Source organism: Eucyclogobius newberryi, unplaced genomic scaffold, assembly GCF_026437365.1.
Source record: "Eucyclogobius newberryi isolate DKJ021-1_F unplaced genomic scaffold, fEucNew1.0.hap1 SCAF_8, whole genome shotgun sequence".
Taxonomy (NCBI): Eukaryota; Metazoa; Chordata; class Actinopteri; order Gobiiformes; family Gobiidae; genus Eucyclogobius; species Eucyclogobius newberryi.
This window is the reverse complement of record NW_027316500.1, coordinates 6,922,662-6,945,079: the sequence shown is the minus strand read 5'-3', so window position 1 is coordinate 6,945,079 and position 22,418 is coordinate 6,922,662. Positions and strand designations below refer to the sequence as shown.

The 22,418-nt window shown below is 40.1% G+C and overlaps 2 protein-coding genes across 2 annotated transcripts in view; one reads left to right on the top strand and one right to left on the bottom strand.

The window, feature by feature from the left end:
• cdh23 (cadherin-related 23) overlaps nt 1–22,418 on the top strand; it is a 303,992-nt gene that overhangs the window by 109,622 nt on the left and 171,952 nt on the right. Inside the window, exons 8-9 of the mRNA XM_072437248.1 lie at nt 186–314; nt 8,565–8,643. Of these exons, the coding sequence (XP_072293349.1) occupies nt 186–314; nt 8,565–8,643 (208 nt within the window). The remainder of the gene's footprint in view (nt 1–185; nt 315–8,564; nt 8,644–22,418) is intronic.
• LOC140351431 (tripartite motif-containing protein 16-like) lies at nt 20,336–21,991 on the bottom strand. Its single transcript, XM_072437269.1, has one exon. The coding sequence runs from the start codon at nt 21,956–21,958 to the stop codon at nt 20,336–20,338; it is 1,623 nt and encodes a 540-aa protein (XP_072293370.1). The 5' UTR covers nt 21,959–21,991.

Here is a 22,418-nt window from a genome sequence, read left to right as displayed (position 1 = left end):
GCAACTGTTACTGCAACGATACAACAGTTTCTATAAAGCGGTTTCACATTTCTTCACGCATCACTTCCAGAAATAATGCTGCAATATTCCGGCGTAAAAACTAATTCCCGTAAAATTACAAATGATGCTAGTTCCACTCTTCTCTGTTGTAACGCGGTATTTTTTTCTCTTCTCTTTTTCACCAGGACCAAGACAAAAGAAAGCCTCTCTCTCGCCTTGCTAACTTTGCCATCTCCATCACGGACATTCAGGACATGGACCCAATCTTCACCAACCTGCCCTACAGCACCAACATCCGCGAGAACGTACCACAGGTCGGCCGCACCGTTCTTCATCCCGCCGTAAACGTGCCCCAAAAAGACAATAGAACCTAAGGAAGAGCTCGAAAGTTATGATTACATTTTGAGTTCAACCTAGTATTAGTTAAAAGTTCAAAGATACAGTATGCCAAGAAGATCATACTATTAAGACTGAACAAAAATATTCAAATAAATCACTAATATCCAATGAAGCAATAATAATGTAGAACCTTTTATTAGCTAAAAGCATATATTTGTCCTGTGTCCTCCTGCCTTAGATTACCAAGAATACCACAGGAAACTTAACTGTAGTGTGCACAGTTAGTGTCCATTAAGATAATATGCAAATTTGAATATAAATTTGTTTATATTTTACTACAATAACAATGCAAAGAGCTTCAAAAAGAGCTAATATAGAATAATGCACATTTGTGACATAGTTGAACCACAATCAAGAGATTTACATGGAACAATAATCACTAGTCTGATTAATTGTATATAATAAATAATATTGGATTACTGTTATCTGGATACTTTTTTAAAATCAAGACATACATGTTTTGTCTAGAATGCCCTAGTCTAGATGGTAAGTGTGTAGTCTTTCTAAATGTAATAATGATGTCAAGATTAATCTGTTAATTGACAATAATCTCTGAGAATTTTGGAAACAAATGTTCTTACAATTTGATAGATACTCCAAAAAAGTACAGCTGCTGTTAGATGTGGGCCATATATCAACATTTAGGTATTACAATGAATGTTATTTTACATATAATGCAAATTTGAATATGAAGTGGAAAAAAAAATCTGTTAGAAACTTTTAGGGTTTTAATGTGATATTCCTTAATGTGATATTCCTGCACTCGTGATTCATTTTACAGACATTTAACATTTTACAATAATTAAACCTCAAATAATACGTTTAAACATTTCCTTTAGATTGACGATATTAATATTGTCTGACTGTCATTATCATTATAATCCCAAAAATATGGAGATATTCATTTATGTCAATATTTTCCACCCCAATCTTCCGTGAAAGTACATTATTATCTGGCTTTTTAACGTCACTTTATCATCCAGAAGGTGTTATTTCATAAAGCTGGTCACATACTAGAAGAAAGGTATTAGACATTGTGAAAGAAAAAGATTCAAGGATTTCACCTCTGTTGTAAAATTATGTTTCTTCTCACAAAAAAATGGATATTCCTCTAAAAGGTAGTTGAGAAAATGCTTTCAGATTATTTTTTTACAGCCAGGATCATGTGTGTAACAGTCAAAGCGCTGATATACAGACCTGACCTGAGGTTTTTCTGACCCGTGTGACCAGTTCACTCACCTGCCAGAACATTACGACAGCCCGTATGTTACTTTCATGTGAACACCGGCGCGTTCTGTCAGTTTATCTTCCCTCGCTCCATCTCTCACTGTTGCCAACATATTCTCCTTATCTTTCCACCCATTTCTCATCTCCCGCTCCATCTGTCCAACCTACATCCACCTCTTTGATTATTCAGGGGCTGTTTTGGAGCAGGTGCAGCAGGTAAAATCTGGTTAAAATGATGCTTGAGTTATTATCAGGCCAGGATTCCTCCTCCCGTGCTCAGATCTCGCTCCCTGTTGGATCCCCTGTGCCACCCTTTTTCCCTCTCCTCCGCTCACATCTCAGTAGGTTGCGAGTCTGTAATTACTGTGTAAGATTTACAGTCCTACAGCGACTATAAGAGGCCTCCAGCAAAGGTCACTAGGGGTTTAGGATTTATTCCAGCCCCATAAGAATGCATGGAAGTATGTATCTGTGTATGGCATGTAGAGAGCCCTAGATAGAGATAAATGTAATACACTTTGTGATCAGAGAACGTGCCAACTCCGGTCCATTCGTGTTTAAATGCGTTTATCACCATAGTATTGAAATGGGTAGGGGAATAATATCATCAATTATTTATGTCTAGACTCCACAACAATACAAACAAGGTCATAAAACACAGCTGTACCAGTGTTTCCATAGAGAGGACCAATACTACACAATACAAATGACAATTAAGGTTATCTTGCTTCAAAAAATACCACACCCCTTTGATTATTACGGTCAAGAATTAAATAACTGCAAATATTATGGAAAGCTATAGGACTGTGATGATTAATCTGAATAAACATTAACATTAACTGGACTGTACGGGCACTTTATAACAAAAACTGCAGCAAAAAAGACTAAACAAGACTTAACTCAATAATACACTTTAGTTGTACATATTCTTAATCTAGAAGCCTTCAGACACTATTTTATTTTGTTAAAAATCCATTTACAAATATGATTGTACAAAAGAAAAAACTAATCCCTGACTAGTTGAAAATAATCGCCCTACAAGCAACATGTTTCTGCTAAAAGTTCATTTGAGATGTGTTTTACGTGTGTCTGGTGACAGTTTACTGACTTTACAGGAGAAGCACTTCCTGGATTTCCAATTAATGACTCATTGAAGGAATCAAATCAAATCAAAAGTATGTTTCATAGAGACTAATTTTATGACGATAAAAAACTCAATCAAAAAAGCGTTTTTCATCATTGCGTGAAACCCACAAACTAGGAATTGATTTTGGTCATTATGGTGCAGCAAAAAACAATATGTAAATGTAAACAATGGTAAGGATAAAAAAAAATAAGATTGGTTTTGCCTTTATCGTCCCTGTATTTGCTCTGCGTTTGACCCATCCTTCAATCTGAGGACCCGTCTCCAACTCGTCTTGGTCAGGACTTGAGCTGGAGGATTTTACCTCTGGTGCACATTCTGAGTAGTATAGATACAATAAATATAACAATTTACATATAATAAAATAAGACACAACATTTAGTGCAGTTTAATTCATCAATGATTTGAACCACGATTATATTAACTATAAACAATCCTTGTAATTCACTCTCATAAGACCGCGTCCAATATGAAGCTGTTGTGCTATTTTAAAGTCAGTTTTGCGTACAGTATATGCCAGAAATACATCAATGTCTTTTTTGTGCACTCAACCTTTAGACAGTGCATTATTACACGCTGATTGTTGTTTGGGGCCAGTCGGACGTAGACTTTACTTTAAAAAATCCTCCCTCTGACATCTCTAATCCACTGAAGTGCTAAGTGGTGGAGCTCCATGACCTTAGCTCAGTCAGTTCAGTTTGCACATCCTCAGTTTGTTCACTCTGCGACGCTTTACTCCGTCCCAGGTGGCTAATGGTCCAGCTATTGATGTTTTCTCTCATATACCATGTCCATTACTCACCGGGGCTTAATCCTGTCCGTCCTCATCTCTCCCCCGCTCGCTCTTCCCTCCGTTCGTTTACATTGTGTTCCCGAGCTCCCCGCCCACTCTGCGTCCCACGTCCCGGGCCGCGAGCGCCATAGTAGAAATGTCAAGTGCTACATTTGCATGCATATTAACGGGCCGTGACGAAGCTCGCGCCGAGTGTCTCCCTGACTCTCTGATTCATCAGCTGTCACCGGGAAGGTCACAACACGGAAAAGAGGAAACGGGCGCGCACCGAATGAACAGAACGGCAGGGAAAGAGATGTGCACCCAGAGATGAAGTCATTCAATTGGCGGATTGAAATAGCAAGTGTCGAAACTAAAGCCCCAAATGCAGAAACAAACAAATCAATAGAGGATTTGACACATTTGTTGGACTGAGGCAGCGGTAAACATTGGGCTAAGAGCTGAAGTGAGGCTGCACTCGCTGACATTGTTCATGTTTAATGCAGTTGGGGATTAAAGTATTTGCTTTTCTTTTCGTTTTTTTCATGTGGAAGAATTTAGCCTTTGGACATTTAAATGAACAACTTTAGGTTTTGTCCCTGAATTGTTTGTCCTCACCGTGTATTATTACAGTACATAGAAAATATAGATAGATTAAATTAATGCTTATTTCTCATGGTTAAAGGCGTCTGACCTATATAAGTTGGCCTTGTGGTCTCCGTAGAGATGGATAAACTGTGTATCATTGTAGGCAAATCAATGGCATTTCGTACAGACAGTTGACTCACCTTAAAAGTCAAAATTTATTGCTGTCATGAAATGATTTATTCGCCCCATTTCACTCTTTGAGCCTGTTCCAAGCCTGGAGTTTAAACAAAAAGGCCAAGCCACATTCAAATTGAATCAATCAATAATTCAACTAAAAACAACCAACAACCAAACATGGATCTAAAGTATTTTGGAGCATAAACCTGCAGAATAATCACACCATCGAGTGTGTCTTATACTGTTTGGACTCGGAGGTGTTAGTACATCACCGGCGCTTTCATATTTCCCCCAGAATTTTCGTTTTGTTTCAGGGCTGTCCCGCTGTGCCAGTCAGTCTACGTTTCAACACGACCGCAGAATGACAGCTGAAAAAAGTGAAATGGGAAAAAGTGCTTTGTGCTTTGTGCGAGATATCTCTGATCCACTGAGAATTTTCAATCCGACACGGTGGCCATATTAAAACCCTCTCCTTTCATATCCAATGGCGCTTTTCCATCTGGTGTTGCCACAAAAATTTAAAACTCTGTGGAAAATGCTTGCAACCCTAGAACCATATTTGAAAAAGAATGAATTGATGCACATAAAGAATATCGATCCTACCATAAAGCAAGTCTCCTTAGCATCTCCATTTATAATGCTTTTCAACACAGCACAGTATTAGATTCTGTAGTTATTACATATAGCGCTGTACAATTAATCACATTTTGATCATGTCTAATCGAAAAAGCTTGGGTCTTTTTAATCCATCTGTAAAAGCATGTGTTTGAAGCAGAGTTTACTGTAGAAATTTGAAAAAATGTGTGGTAAATGGCAATGATTAAAAGTCTACATTGTTTTTGTTGAGGAAAAGTTTTTTTTTTAATGCGTTTTAATAATGCAAACTCGAATTGAAAAGTGTGATTGATGAATACAAGGGGGAAAACACCATATTTATTTATCAATCGACCATACAGTCCTGCCTAAATAGTATTCTCTATTGTCCTATTCCTGAAAGCGTCTATAATTTAAGTTTGCCGTGATCAAAATACCGATATCTGCTCAAAGGAGTATCCAGTTTCACAGCTTTTGTATCGATTAGTATAGATTATTTATTTTTTTGACAACTTTAATTCCGTCCGCCTATACACTCTTACTACTGGCACGGCCTACTATTGATTCTTCAAATTGTGCCTATGCCATGTTGCTCCATTTCTGCCCTTGCCTCTCCCGTCAGTGACCAATTACTGCAGAAATCAATTACGAGCCTTTTAGAGACACCAATTCACACCGTCGCAAAAAACACTTACCCGAGTAGTCGAGGGGGCGGGAAAGATTTAGCGACCGACATAAAGAGAAAGAGGAGGCCGCGATGCCGAAGTAATGTGTGCAATATTGTGGAGCTGTCCATATGTCCAATCAGGCACTAAAGATACAATCCGCCCGCGAGAAAACACGCACGGCACCGCACTACATCCTCACCTCCACTCCCGAAACCATTTCTCCTCATTTCATATGACAGCCAAATTGTGTTTGTCCTAGAAGGAGCTTGAACGTCAGAGAGAGCAGCCCGGATCCAGTGTTAGAACAGCTGAAAACACAGATGGAGATTTCACCTAAAGCAGTGGTTCTCAGACTGTGGTGCAGGTTATTTCATGCACATGGGGGGTTTTCTGTTCAAGTAAAGATCACATACTTTGTAACGCAATGGTCATTTGTGAATCTCATGTTGACTAAAACTAAGTACAACTAAAAGTATGTGTCAAATGATAGAAACTAAACAGACTGTAAATGAAGGAAAGGAATGAGCGGAGACTAGATCTGAATACTTCAATCCTAGATGCACAAACCAGACCTTTCTGTTCATGTCCGTGTACAATTTCACATATTTTCTGGTTGACTAAAACTATATGGATTGATTTGACTAAATAAGCATTGTTTTTGTCGACTTAAACTAGACAAAAAGTAAATAAATTGTTGACTAAATCTGAGACCTATAGTGATGAACTAGTTTGTAGTCGTCCTGGGTTTCTGTTTCCAGCCAGCTGCCGTTTTGAGTACTTTTCAACATTCAGATCAAAATTATAGAAATATATATAGAAAAACTCTACTATACCATTACCGTTACACACAACAAGCAAAGATTACATAAAGTTAGGGTATTGTGTCACCTTTTTCCATGTTCCTATTTTATATTTATTGAGTTTATGTAACATAACATACTTGGAAAAAGGTGACATCATATATTTATTTAGGGTTTACTTTCCTCTTTTGTGTTTGTGTGCGACCTGGTTTGGCCCTGGTTTATTCATCCTGTTCAGTTAAGTTTTTCTTCTGACCTTGTCCTGGTTTAGTCCTGATTCTAATTCCCTGGTTTATCCGTTAGTCCTGGATTAAGTTTATTATGATCTGTCTAGGTTTATTTTGAAAGGGCATGCTTAAGCCTCAGGTGTAATTCTGTTTTTTATTTCACGCATATATATTATAAATCCATATTTAATTAGCTTCTACTTGTATATGACGCATGTTTCTTTGACACACATGCATTTTTGTGGTGCGTAAAAGAAAGTTTGACAATAACGCATGTAAAAATACACAGGAGAAGATAAAAGTCTTTAGTTCCTCATAGCGGAGCGGGCGGCACAGAGGAACAGAGGGCTGAGATTCACTCCTCAGAGCGATGACCTATGACAGGACCGGAGCCGGGGCTGGTTTTACATGTAAATGTCGTGAGCCTTGAGAACAGTTGGCACTCGCTCTGTCACCGCACGCCTTCAGCTCCTCATGGACTCAGCGAGGTGACACATGTCTGTTACTGCGGTGTGTCAGCGCTTTCCACTCAAAGATCTGCACTGATTCTGTTTGGATGGGATGTAACGTTTATTAGTATTTTAAAGAGTATTTAAAGAAGGCATCGGACAGGACGGTGTCGTGTGCAATGTGGGTGATAAAGGAAGTCATTCAGCAAAAGAACGTATTCATGACGCTGAGGCATAAGTGCTGCTGCTTTAACCACTCGACCATCGGGCAGGACAACGGATATAAAGTTCAAAGAAGTGTGATTCAGATTTGTGTGATTCAGATCTGTCCTGTACTCTAAAAAGAATGTTAACTACTGCCTATAATGCAAAGAAAGGAACTGCGATGGAGCATAATACTTCAATTTATTTTTGTAAAGCCCTAAGTCGCCTCACAGGGGCTTCTCAAAATTGTTATCCACAGAACGTTCACAAATCAAACTATCAAACAATAAAAGATGAGCAGATTACCCAAAATTCACAGGAAATAAGCAAATAAGCAAAGTTAACTGTCTCAGATCAGTGCCTGTCCTCAGATCCTCCTTCTCGGCAAAGAAAAAGCAGTGGGAAAATCATAACATAATAATGATACTTTTAGCTCTTTTCGAGATTCTCAGAGACGCTTTACAGTTGAGAAAAAGACAGACATTTTTAGTTAGGAATTTTAAAAAAGGTTTTAAAGTTGTGTCTGGGGGTGTAAGAATATTTTGGTGAGTTGGTCTGTGATGGATGGAACAACAGCAGACAATACATCCCTGTTTTTCCAGGTCAGTTCATGGTTCAGGTTTTGGGTTTTCAGCATGGTTTTCAGTTATCGAATGTTTTGTTGCTGGTCAAGAACAAAATACGGTGATAATGATAGATTCAAGACCAAAAAAATGTGTCATATAATGTGGCAATTGTCCGTGCTTTTTGATTCTTTGAAGTTGGCAACTGTGATTGTTTTGCTTTCTTTTTTGGTTTAGAAGTATGTGCAGGACACTCCCAAAATGTCCATCTTCCTATTAAATACATTTCAAGGAACACCTGGCCAACCTTTTTTTTTTTTTAAATCAAGGTTTCAGTCAACATTAGCTGCTGAGAATAATTGCGAAAAGATTTGGGTTTATTGTCGCTATTTGCTATATGCTACACTGCAACCAGATGTCTTCAAAAACTAGAAATTAACATACTTTAAATCACATTACCGAAAAATAAAACCATATGGGACTTTTAACTTGCTGTTTTGAAAATAAAAGCATGTAATACTTTTGTTTAACTTGCACTGATGTTGAAAACTAAAATAAATAGATGCTAACAGTATAATTTCAATGGCATTTTAGTCATTATCTCTTAAAAATGATGGACGTTGTTTCGTCTACAGCAGTAAACAGTATTTTCAGCAGTAAACAGCGCTCTTGAACCATCACCGCCACTCATAATAGACCATGAAAGGTTGCAATAGCTAATACCTGTAATGGTTTGTGTTTGCTGTGTGCAGGGTCACTTGGTACGGAAGATAACGGCCATTGACCAGGATCTTGGTCGTCCGAGACCCATCGCCTACCAGATCATCTCAGGTGCGTCTCCGAATCAATCCTACATTCTCTCCACACACAGGGCGCCATCGACCGCTGCTTATCATAATCCCACTGCAATAATGGACAGGCTTCATCTTCATCACCACGGTCAATACAGACACTCGCGCTGAATGGAAGAGGAGCGCTGCCCATAAGCCATTAATCACTGTTTGGTGCAGTTATGCCAAAGTCAGCTTTTATTCAGCGCTATTTTTCGCGATGTGGCGTGTGGCCGTCAACATTAGAGGGACGAGGTTTACAGTGGCAAATTTTAAAAGGTTATATCATGTTTTTGAATTACAGGAACGTATTTTTTATTGTTTCCCTGTGTTATTTTCATATATTAGACGTTTTTAGGCTTCAAGACACTCTTCCAAATCATATCATCACACAAACATGTTTACACGCCTGACCAATGGTTGCTCTCACAACGAACCTTTACGCACTGATAAATCTGAGTGAATGTGAATGCTAAGGCTATATGTATGTATGTGTGTGTGTGTGTGTGTGTATGTGTGTGTGTGTGTGAGTGTGTGTGTGTGTGTGTATGTGTGTGTGTGTGTGTGTGTATGTGTGTGTGTGTGTGTGTGTGTACGTGTGTGTGTGTGTGTCTGTGTGTATGTGACAGTGTGTATGTGTGTGTGTGTCTGTGTGTGTGTATGTGTGTGTGTGTGTGTGTGTGTGTGTATGTGTGTGTGTGTGTGTGTGTGTGTGTACGTGTGTGTGTGTGTCTGTGTGTATGTGACAGTGTGTATGTGTGTGTGTGTCTGTGTGTGTGTATGTGTGTGTGTGTGTGTGTGTGTACGTGTGTGTGTGTGTGTCTGTGTGTATGTGACAGTGTGTATGTGTGTGTGTGTGTGTGTGTGTGTGTGCGTGCGTGTGTGCGTGTGTGTGTGTGCGTGTGTGTGTGTGCGTGTGTGTGTGTGTGTGCGTGTGTGTGTGTGTGCGTGCGTGTGTGTGTGTGCGTGTGTGTGTGTGTGCGTGCGTGTGTGCGTGTGTGTGTGCGTGTGTATGTGACAGTGTGGGTTGATATTGAGTCTTAAATGTGGTGGGACTGATTGTTTTATTGACTCAACTAGTAAATCAATACACATTTTTATTCACTTATTTGTGACTTCAAACTGTCTAGGGACGACAGGCGGCAAAAACAGTGGCATAATGTCTAAAAAAGACAATATTTCAGAACCCAAGTCTCAATGCACGATAGATATAAGCATTTGACTTGTTAATTTCAGATACTTTACGTTAATAATACAATAATATTCATTTAAACTTTGAATTGCCCTGTGTATGAATGAAATGTGCTCTACAAATAAACTTGCCCTTCCTTGCCTTGCCTAAACTTGATTTTGCATTAGAAAAGGCTGCTAGACTTGGTGTTTGTCATGTTAAGAGAAGCTAGTTGTGTTGTTTGCCAAAAAAAATATTGCTTTAAAACCCGAGCACCTTTGTTGTTGAGTGATGCCAGAAGATCAGCCAAAAACCTTTCACAAAACCCTAGGCACACTTGAGGCTCCAGCCAACAATTGTTGCACGTGTTTAAAGTTGTATTTAAAGGTTCACTTTGAAACTTTTCTGGTGGAGGGTCTGTCACTTATTCTTTGCCTTCCCATGGAGACATTATTGCTTTGCTTTATGGCATTAAACTTACAGGTCAGAGCTGTGAAGAGGCGAGCCAGCTTACAGTAAGGATGAGTAGTTTTTTGCAATGAAACTTTTTAATTCAAATGAAATCAATGCAAAGATATGTAAACATTCCAAACAAAGCAGCAACATCTCCATGGACACAAGCACCTGCACCAGAAAAGTTACATCACGCCTTTAGCTAACCGCCAGCACAATCTCCCTTCACATCTAAAGCAACACTTTTTACTGAAGTATATAGTAAAAAACAAAAACAACTTAAAGTATTCAAATAGATCTAAAGCGCCAGCAACAATTCTTTAACTCCTGTGATTAAAGTTTGGCTCACGTTTGAATATATTTCTATCCAGATAAGTCTCATAAACAGTGTGCGGTCCAAGTCTGGAAACTGCTTTAATACCCCCCCCGAGCTGTTTATTTGTAGCACAATTATTGCTCACGTTCTGCGGGACACACACTCCTGACAGATCCTGCAGCCTTCATTTACCAGTCAAACAAAGCCCGTCAGGAGGATTAGTCTTCTCTAAACTCCGAGCGCTCCTGTCTGGACTGCCGCGGCCGCGCTGGAAGGACACCAGTCTCTGAAGCTGCCAGCTGGCCCGCACAGGCTGGCGTGGCCCAGAAAACCTGGCCATTTTTGGTAATGTAGATGTTCATTGTTGTGCCATCTGCTGACCCCTGAGCCGAGCGGAGGAACCTGACCCGACACATTGTGCATTTTAAACGCGCAGTGGAGCGGTCGCGTGTTACCGCCTCGGTTTGTGGAGGACATGGCTCTTCACAGGCCCGTGGTCCCGTTCACGACTCCACACTTCGTCTTACTTACCGTCTGCCACGTGCGGTGTTGTTGCGCGCGCTGTTTGTTGCAGAGTTGAAGGGCTGAGTTAGGCTCTAGAGGAGAAGAGCATTAAAAAGACATTAATTAGGTGGTGCGATGTATTCCCAGTCAGTGCAATATCAGGAGTTATAGCACTGCACTAAGCCCTCATGGAGATGAGCCCGTAGCCTGATACAATCATTATAAGTTTGACAGATAATAGGAGCTGAAGGGTGCAGCAGAGCCAGCACCTCGAGGTGGGAGGCAGCACTGGTAGCATGATGCCGCTGCGTGTTTCACACAAGTCACTGAGGGTAGAGGTGGGAGGTACAGTATATCGAAAAATGTAGGATAACACAATTGTTGTTTTGGAGATACTTATTTGGAAATAAGGGTAATATTTTATGAAGGATTGTGCACTTTAGGGGTTAATTATACTGCCCATTCAGCTTTTGTGTGATGTTTGAACCACAAGTGCAAGATTCACAGGCGGTTTAATCTTGTCATTGGGAAAATCTGTTTATTTTTGTCAATATTGCCCACCCATAATTGAGGTTTGAATTTGATCAGGATTGTGTGTTTTGTACCATAGTAAAGCCGTTCTCTCTTTTTTTCTTTACAATTAGGTCAACAATCAGCTGACTTCAAATACATTTTTTCATACAACTGTTCAAAAATGTGATGTATAAATTGGAAAATATTTGGGTTAAATGTATTTATTGTATCTTTCATTTGATTGTGAACTTAAAATCGAAAGACATATTTATCTGTTTTTAAAAGCTGAATAAGATCTAAAAATGAAAGATCTGAAAACTTGATCAATACAAGGATAAAACTGTGCTTTTTCATTGCAAACGCATTGTCAGAACTGGAAATCAATCTCATGACGCTGAGGTAGAGAAGAGAAATATATTGTAATTTAGTTAATATAGTGACTGTTGTTTTGAATAAATGCAAACAACATTTATTGCGAAAAATGCTACAAAAAGCTGTGTTGCAAACTTTCAATCAGGGAAACAATAAGGTGATATTTCTGCATTTTTGTGATCAATTTTCTTTTTTACAGACATTTCACAAACCCTCAAACTCTTTACACACATTACCACCTAAAACAATATTAGTCCATTGTGCAGCGGGGCCAAGCTTCCTTCTAAATACAGTTTCACACTTGTCTTATCGTCAGGGGCGCACACAGTCGACAGGAGCCCCCCGTGTGCGTGAGCGCCGGGCCCCGTTGCCTGGCCCGGGTCTCCCCCCTCCGTCTGTCCGCAGCAGGAGGCAGATGAGCGCCGCTTGTGCGTGTTTTAAGCGCAACTCGGCTCCTCCGCCTCTCGTCTTCGGAGAGCCGCGCTCACTCCTGCGGGACGCGTCTCATTAGTTCAGTAATTAAGATAAACGAGCTTTTAATTGCAACTGTGATTTATGCTAATGATTGTGGGACTTGAGATGAGGATTTCCTTTCCCTCGTCCAATCACGAGCGCGGATCTGGGATTGCTGTGTGCGAAGCGAAAGTGGAAGTGTTGATGATTTTGTTGTGGTTGTTGTTCGGGGCAGCACCAGAACATAGGAGGAGTTTAGTGAAACGTCTGATACGGCCAGTGACCTGTAACTTCTTCAGCGGCGGTTTAAGTTTTGTTCTAAACTTTTTACTGCCCTGTCAAGGCGCTAAGGTTAAAGTTATAACATGAGTTTAATCAAAATGTGGGTTATGTCTTTATATCCCTGTTCAGAACACACTCTAATTCCCCACGACACATGTTTTGCATTATCTTGAAAACAATATTCCCACATTATTTTAACCATGAATCAGGAATGTTCTTAAGTGTGCCTGTAAATGTGTCGTTGAGTTTCAAATACTGCCCAACCACAACCATTTAACATAAAAAAGTGCAGAAATATCATGTTATTTTAATCATTTTAATTAGACAATATACTTTAAATTCTAATGTTGCATATCTCAAAGACAATATCTGGGATATTATACATTTTTGTGCCCCACCTCCTGCAACATCCAGAGTAAAAGCTGTCATATCACGGTGCAACAGCAGTTTCCCATTCACCTTATTCCGCTCCACCCACTCTTTCTGCAACAAATTATGAATAAATATAAAGATAAAAGATTAATAAAGGGATAAGTAAGCATGATGAGAAATATGACACATGTATTTACTTGCAAACCATTTGAAACATTAATCCCCAATATTTGATCATAAATAATATATATTTTATCATTCAGACTGCTTTGTCTAGTTCACACTCACAACATGAACAGCCAGTTCAAATATCAGACTCTGTTTTCTGTGATTGTTTTAGGTTTCTGTGCCAAAAAGGAACCTCATATCATATGTTTAGACTGTAAAGGGCTTAACTATGTTCCATAAAAGTGCATTACTGTAATTTTCTCTGGAATTCATAGAGTTTAAATGCACGTTACATAAGTATTATTACAGAGTCAAAGTTCCTCAGTGATGACAGAGACAAATGTTGTTGTTGAAACTTGACTGTTCACATTCTTATTGAGCAAGACGGCAACGTGAACTGCTTTTCTTTTGTTTTGAATCAAGATAGCAAGCATAAAGTCATCCACTGTACATCCTGTTACCTGTCCTTCACAATAAACACATCAGATTTACCAAAATAAAAGCATTACAGACACATCAATATTTCATTTCACTATACCCATGTTTTAGTTCCATTCAAAGAGTATCACACTCTAAATAATAATGCATATTTCTGATAACAGTGGAACATATTAATACAAATACATGTTTAAATTTAAATATTTATTTCCTTTTATATCAAACCGATATACATCAAAAACGTTAATAACAGAGAATAACATAGAGACACAATTTAAACTGCACAAAAACTCAAAGCATTTCACAGCAGTCTTTAATTTATGCAAACTCTGTATAAAACATTTTTGACATAGAGCTTAATGGAAATAAATGTAACAATAAATCTGCTGTTCTGTTCAAATCTTGAGTGTTTTAAGTATTTGTTTTGTTTAAATCTGAGTCGTTTGTCAAAATGAAAGTCCTCCCGGTCTCCTTGTTGTATATCTACGTTGTTGCTTTTATCCTTTATTTCACACCAGCTCAACTAATCCCATATTACGGCCTTTTCCTGCTCCGTTTTCTCTCCTATGGGCGTTCTCTTTCACAGCGCACTTTCAAAAGATGTAACCAAAAGAACAAATGACTACATTGGACTGTAATTTGAAACAACCAAAGCAGAATAATCGCCCAAATTGCTTAAAGATTACGTCTTTATTGCTGCTTTATTATCGCACTCCATTCTACCGCAAGCTTCCACACGCTGTATTTTCCCATGTGGGACAGAATGTAAATATCTTTCTCACTGGCCCCCCGTCCCTTAGGTCCGTAGGTCCCGTACGAGAGCGATGCCCCATGTCTCGGAGCGGTCCAGAGTGCGCAGGTCGGACAGGCGCCGCCACTATTTCTCGCCTGGGCTGACTGATAAGAAAAGGCGATTATTTCTTTAGTCTGAAATTCCCCTATCTCTCTATCCCCGAGTTCCTTGCTTCTGGCCCCCGTGCGCTCAGATCAGCTGCTGTAATATGGACAAGTCTAATACCTGTTATTCTCCGGGGGGACTCTTATTGTGATGCCGGGATTTCTGTAGATTTTCAATTAGACGCTCTGAAGCTCTCCTCCAGCTCAGTCTGTGTAATCTCACCACCGAAAGCAGAGAGTCCACGGCACGCTGAGCACAACACAATCCCAAAGTCTGAGGGGTCTGAGGAGCTGAGCTTTACTGGGGTTTAGGCCCAACTTAGTCGTGTTATACAGCTGATTTATCATAAGGGAATTTGAATGATTGAAGGCACTGTTGTTTTAATCCTCACGGCAGTTTAAAATGATGTTAACTGCAAACTTCATTATCTGTGCTGACGGATAGTGTGGGTTTTGTGTATTGTTTTCTTGTTTTTTTTAACCAGATGTCAGAATGGCTTTCCTCTTTTGCCTGAATCTCACAGACAGCTGTTGTTTGGTACAGAACCTGCAGAAACAGCAGTTTTGGTTTGGAAAACAAATCAGGTCAAAGAATAGTAACGGCAAACATCCCCTACATGTTTTATAGAGCCTTAAATGTGCTTCCTTCTCTCAGCTTTAAACAAAATGTATATTCCCCAAGTACATATCTACCACAGAGGATGAATAGCTGAATAATAAATAGCGTTAGTCTTCAGCGTGACATAAATGCCTTGTTTTGCATAGTCCTAGTCATGCATTTGTTATTTAGGCTCTAACTTGTGAAGCATCTTGATTGTAAGAACAAATGTTAGGGCCCCTCATTTGCCAGAAAATTGTCTTGAATTTTGTCCTTGAAGCTTTTTGAAAGAAAACTTTTGATAAAACTGGTTCATTCATTGAGTATTCATGAAATGCGGCTTGTCTGCCAATGGCAAGACACCCACAGGGCCATTATCAGCGCATCACAAACAGAAACACACGAGTGCAGCGAGCCCGTCTCACAGAGGTGCGTGTTAATGCATAGATGTGAGCGGGAATCTAACTAAACCTCATCATTAACACGGAGCCTGTGGGCGGTCGCCTTAAAAGTGACACTCATTTGTGTACATTTAGTAAAGTCCACAGATCTTTGCCTGGAGACTGCAACCTGGCCCAGCGCCATATCATATTACGGGGTTCCAGCGGCCCCCTGGTGTTGTCACTAACAGAAACAGTTGTCACGGCTTAGTCATGCCCATTACACTTAGACAACTCCTGGTGGTGTCCTCAGACTCTGCACGCGCAAAGTCATTGTCAGCCACTTGTCGCACACTCGATTGGCTTCATCAGATAAATGCCCCGTGTTTGGGCCGCTCTGCATAATAACCACACTGTTATGTTTCTCACTCTTTGGCTCCAGACTCTGTGAAGAGCATTTAAGGAGATTATCCTCCTAATGAGCCCTCACTTCATTCTTCATGAAGCCTGAATTATTATGTTTGTCTGTTCCATCAAATTACTGTTTTGATATTGCACTATTACCTCTTGGAGCCTCTGGACTGCCTCCATAAGTCACGGCAGTATTTGTAGGTGCACTTGTGTCCATTCACTAGAAAAACATGCAGTTTCTCATTTTCCAGTTCAGTACAGGCGCTAATACCAGAGTGTGTATAATGCCCCGGAGTCCCACATAACAGAATTAACCTCAGTTAGCCACACACGGCTCTGATTGTCTCTGCTCAGGCCAATTATAAATGCCTTCACATTAGCAGGACCACAAACAAACAGCGTGGCATCTTGGTGAATAACTGGTGGGTTTTCATAATAATATGGTGCATGAGAAGGCTACTCTGGCCCCTGGGATCTCATCACTGTCCGGGCCGAGCTCTGGGGAGCTTTTATCAGACATTAGAATGTGATTATGCTCGTCTCAGCGGGACGCCCACTCCCTCTGTCATGTCAGGAGAAGCTGGAGCTGATAGAGAGGGCAGTCTGGGGAGCCATAGAGCTGCGTGTCACAAGACTTTAGCTTCTGTGGACCCCTCTAGGCTTTTGGGTCATACTTGCCTCCTCACAACCAAGCGTCTTCATGATTCTTTAAAATAAAAGTCATATACATACTAATGATGTAAATACAGTATGAATACTTATACATTAATCGTTATGCTGCACTGTTGCCATTTACTTGGACATGCAAATACTTCTACATCTACAAAAGAACAAATATATGAAATGATTTGATTATATTTCAATAATATGCCAAATTATTCAATGACATAAGTGCTTTATAGAGTTGGATCTTTTAAGTTGTAATTAAGGTTTCAAGCAGCTTCACTCTTGATTTGAGTTTTATGTATTGTTCAGTGGTGGAAAGTAACAAAGTAAAAGCGCTGTACTCAAGTACAATTTGTACTATTTGTAGATAGCTGTTTTTACTTTCTACTACACTACATTTTTAATGGACTGGAAAGTAGAAAGTAGTTTCCAGAGCAGTTATTTTTTAGCACTTTCATGGCGACATCTCGCCAAAGTTTTTTTTAGTTCAAGTCCCGACTTTGAGCAAACAAAATGGAAGAAAAATCCCTCTTAAAACTGTATGCAGTCCTTTCCTTTTTCTACTCTAAAAGTATATTTTTTTCAATGGGTACCTCAATACAGTAGATTTTTTTTTATACTCTATGTTCTTTTACTTACTTCTTCCACCACTAAATTTGTTTAATATAAATTACAGTTAATATCTTGATTTCTTTTAGGCTGACTATTTCTTTAGTGACATGCGATTACCTTACTATTTACCATGTATTCATCCTCAAAACTGTGGTTCAAAAGGGCTAGTATTTCTTTCATATCCAGCTAGATGAGGCACGTGTAGTTGTCTCAGTACCACTTGTTTGGAAAACACTATAATGATCCTGCAAAACCTTTTACTGCCAACTGTATTAGTGAGAGATGTATTGATCTTAATATCATGTTATACCATGTTAGCTCATGAGTTGTGTTCGTTTTGTTGCATAATCCTGGTCATTGCAGCGTCTGAGTATTTGAATGTAGAGAAGGTTACAGTTTTAAACCCATGGCTGTTGGACCAGGTACATCCCCGGCCGTGCGGCTCACAGGCAGCTGTTGTGGAGATGGATATTCCGCTGTGCTCTGGTCAGGCCACTGAAGCTGACAAACCAATTATGAGGCAAGATGCCCAGAGTGAGGCGTCTGAGCCCCGCGGCGTCGCTGCCCACTGCCACCACGCGTCAATATCAGCTGTAATGAGACAATTGAGACTATTAGTGCTGCACCGTGACACTGTGTTACGGCAAATACTAAATATACGTGTCAAGTAAATCACTCGAGTTTGCAGATAGTAACCTTACAATGCTATTTTATTATCGTTTATGAAGGCGGAGGGCAGCCTTGACAGTTACAGGTGTGAAATTAAACGTGCTGGAGCGTAGGGCGTGCAAACTTCAGTTAAAGGTGAAACCAAGTAACTTTTCTGCTGTAGTGCCCGCCGCTTGCTTGTCTTCATGTAGATCTTATTGCTGTGCCTGGAATGTTCCGCAGTATGGCATTGAAAATATATATTCCAACAGAGACAAGCAGGGGGCGCCACTAAGCCAGGTTCAAGTCAGACGCATGTTTTTCGAGGTCTTTTTTTGAATAATAAAAGGTTTTGTAATTGAATGAATGCACAATGGATGAGTTTAATGCCATACTGTGAAATATTACAGGTAAAGAAGTCACATCTCCATGGAGACGAACATATTTGGTTTGGAAGTTTTATAATCTAACATAGAAATTGTTTGCCAAAAATTAGACGCACAACATCTTAATAAAGTATTTCAAATAAATAATAATAATGAAACTTTTCCTTGAACAAAACAAATCGCCTATAGCTCTTTATCATATACAGCCGCTCTTTAGTCAAATACAGGGATCGCTTTTTAACCATGAAATTTGAAATAATAATGTTATTTCTTTATAAAGTTTGCCTGACAAGAAATATGATATGATTGGTTTGTAAATCCTGAAACTAATTACACAAACAAACCTGGAGCAACACCGTATTAGATCCATAAGGGTTTATTACAGAAATGTACCGGGATTCATTTATTTATTTGTCTCATTTCCCTGTTCCTTTAATTAAAACTCCTGCTACTTCTACTTGCTGTTTCATAGACATGAACATAATTTTTAACATCCCCCTAAATGTTTGCTTAACTGTGTCTCTGCAGTATTCAAAACTAACATGCACTTTTGTTATTCTCACGTTTCAAGTTTTTACAATATTATGGATGCGTTTCAGCTTCCTGTTTCATGCAACATTTTAAACAGTGATAAGGATATGATATTTTGTTTTAAATTGCTAATTGCTATGTCAACAGTCCTAATTTTTTATCATTCCAAAATCAAAAAGTATAAATCAAATGTATATGTTTTTTCTTAACATTTTTCAACACAAACCAAAAGAACAATGTTTGAAGTGTTTTATCCCCGCTCCTACTTTGAACTTAACTTCCCTGAATATTTTATCATATTTTAGACAGTTATGATCAGCAGTATTCGTTCCCCCACCTCTTGGCCCTGGTCCAGGCTAATTACCCCGGGCTGGTGCCTCTCTGTGGGCCGCCCGCTCCCCCCCGATGCCCCCGCTGTGATCTCTGGACCGCACTTTCCCTCCTCTTCATTCCAGCCGCGGTCCGGTCCATAATAGAGCCGTGAGCGGGGAGAGAGAACACGCGCTGCAGGTTAATCTGTTGACCCTGAGGTTGTCCACTGTAGACTTCCAACTCAACCTGTTTCTCTATAGAGTCCAGACCCCAGCTATTTCTATAAACTGTATGAAGGAAAGCCTAATTCTCACAAGGAGCCTTCAGACCTACTTTAGACCATGTTTTATTATTGTTGGGTTCAGAATGCATCGCAGTATTTAAACTCCTGTGTTCATTTGAGATTTGAGCTGATAAAATGAATGTAACTGATGTGATGTTTTGAATGACGTGGTTAATATAAATGGTGATGTTCAATATAGGACATTTATTTCTGGATATTTCTTATTAAAAAACACATGATTGGTAAAGGAAAACTCACTCCTTCCATCTAAGTAAATATGTGAACTGATATGCAGCTAAATTAACTTAATAAAACATGAGTTGTATTTGTTTTCATTAAATAGTGACACAATCATTTATTTGAGACCGTTTTTTATTTTTTTACCCGGACACACTGAAAAGAATAAATGTTGAATTGCATGTACAAAGGATTACTCTGGTTAAACATTTCATATGTATTTCAAGAAAAGATCATTAGCTGTGATTATAGTTATCATGATTATGAGGCCGCACCCTTTTCCCTCCACCTTCTGTTTTGGCCACAGATTTACAGCAGTGATCTGAGCAGCAATGACTGATTCAAAATACTGAACATACACTTTTATTCAGTCTAGTTCTGATTGTGAATGCCCGAGAATGCTCCCATTCTTTAATCCTCCTCAGGTGAGCCAAGTCTGAGGAACTGTCAAAACACACATATATTTCTCCTGATGATTATTATGATGATTGCATTGATTATTTCTTAGCCATAACGTTCTACTAATATTACAGATCACAAACAGGTCAATTCATAAAAAACAACTGCAACTGAGTTTATGTTACTTTCTCTATGTCTTGAAGTCTACCTAAAACCTAAGCAGAGACATTTTGCCTAAATCTCTGAATAAAACCCCACTGCCCACAGACCTCAAACTTCAACAAAAACCCTTTATTTTTTGGGGGGGAATCTAAGGATATTGACTTTGTCTCCAATACTTAACCAGAATCCAGCAAACAGAGGCTGAGTGAAGTTGGTCTGGACTTTGTGGAGGAGAGTCATGCTCTGACCCTTAACACTGTAAAAGGACAGAGCCCCTGCGCTGTGGTCCAGGTAAACCCCGATTCTGGAGGAAAATGGACCTGAGACCTGTGTCATAACTGCATTGAAAAAGAAAAAGTATTTTCTGTCCGTGCAGCATAAAGCCCATGATTTATCATTGTTTCCAAATCCACATTCATTACCGCTTCCGTCTCTCTTAATATCTCTGTATGACACTGCAATACGAACCCCAGAACTCCCACTCCACTCCACCTCCCAGTAACATCGTCCCGTCAGGCTCTCTCTGCTCATGACCTCGTACCAAAGGATGAATCTGTCTGGATGATCAGAATAACTATGCTCTTTGTCCATACTTCTGACTCTTCTGTTTTCATCAGACAAAGATAGATATTTATTTGCTGTGTTTGGGTCCAGTGTAATGTCACGAGCATATCTGATGAAGTCCTCCCTGGTGCTCGGCTCAGGTTCAGTCAGTCTTAATATGAGCTGCAGTTTGTCCCTGAGCACTGACACAGCTCTGGTCATGTACTCAAAGTCCACCCTTAGATCCTGGGTGTTGATCCTTGACGCTGTATCCTTTGTGTCTGTGGACAGCAGGGGGCACTTCATTATAAACTGGTTATGATCCGGAGTGAGGCACAGTGTGTCCAGCTCAGAGATGGTCCTCTTCAGGTCACAGATGTCTTGCTGCAGTTGATTTTGGAGTTCTTGGACTTGACTCAGTTTGGTCTCGTGCTCAGACTGGATCTGCTTCTCCACTTCAGAGCGTCTTTTCTCCAGCAGAAGGACCATCTTAGTGAACATGTCTCCACTTTGCTGCAGTGCTGTCTGGGAAGTGTGGATGATGTCCTTGGCCTCCTGTTGGAGCTTCTTCATGTCTGTCTCTTTGTTCTGGAGACTCTGGAGCAGCAGGGTCTTCTTGGTCTGCACATGTGCCTGCCTCTGGGCCCTCTCTGCTGCAGAGGACACGGTGTCGTGGCCCTTGTGTTGCTCCACAGAGCAGAGGTAGCAGATTATCTGCTGATCTTTGCGGCAGAACAGTTTCTTAACTTCATTGTGTTGAGAGCAAAGGTTTTCCTGGAGTTGGTCAAAAGGCGCCACCAGCTGGTGTTTCTGTAGCACTGCCACATCACGGTGAGGCTGGAGGTGACTCTCACAGTAAGAGACCAGACACTGCAGACAGGAGCTGACTGCCTTCAGCTTCCTCCCAGTGCACACATCACAGCTCACATCTCCAGGAGTGGCGTAGCAGTGGTCAGCAGGGGGCGCTCTGAGCCCTGTCTTCTTTAGCTCCTCCACTAGATTAGCTAACACTGTGCTCGTGACCAGGACAGGCCTGGGCACGAAGTTCTCTCTACATTGAGGACAGCTGTACCTTAGTTTTTGGTGCCAGGTGGTTTGGATACAGTCTCTGCAGTAGCTGTGTCCACAAGGGAGAGTCACTGGATCCTTCAGCAGATCCAAACAGATCGCACAAGTTATAGTTTCCTGGTTTATAGCTCCCTGCGCCATGTCTCCACTCGGTTAAAGTGACTGTGTTAGTTTCACTTTAGCCTGTGTGTAGTCTGGAGACAGGCCCCTCCCCCTGTGCTGAACTGGTCTAAACATGACTTCTATACTTTAGTTCTCTGTTTGTTTGGGAGGGAACCTGTGTTTTATGCACTGTAAATGTTTTGAGCTGAGGTGGGAGGGGCCTCGTTCAGTCTTGTAGCTGCTGTTTTGCAGTAAATGGCTGGGATAAGATTTACATGTAGGAACTGTGCCTGTGGAGATTGTGCAGGGCCTGGGCACGTCTCATGCAGCAGAAGTCATGAATGAGAAGAGACTTATCTGATCATATTAAGTGAACAAGACCATAGCTTTATCTTAGACACTACGTTGTAAATGCAGTGCAGTTGTGACGCCGCGCTTTATACAGTAATAAAATGTGTTCTTGCAAAACATTTTAGATCTTTTAAAGTTGTTGCTCTCC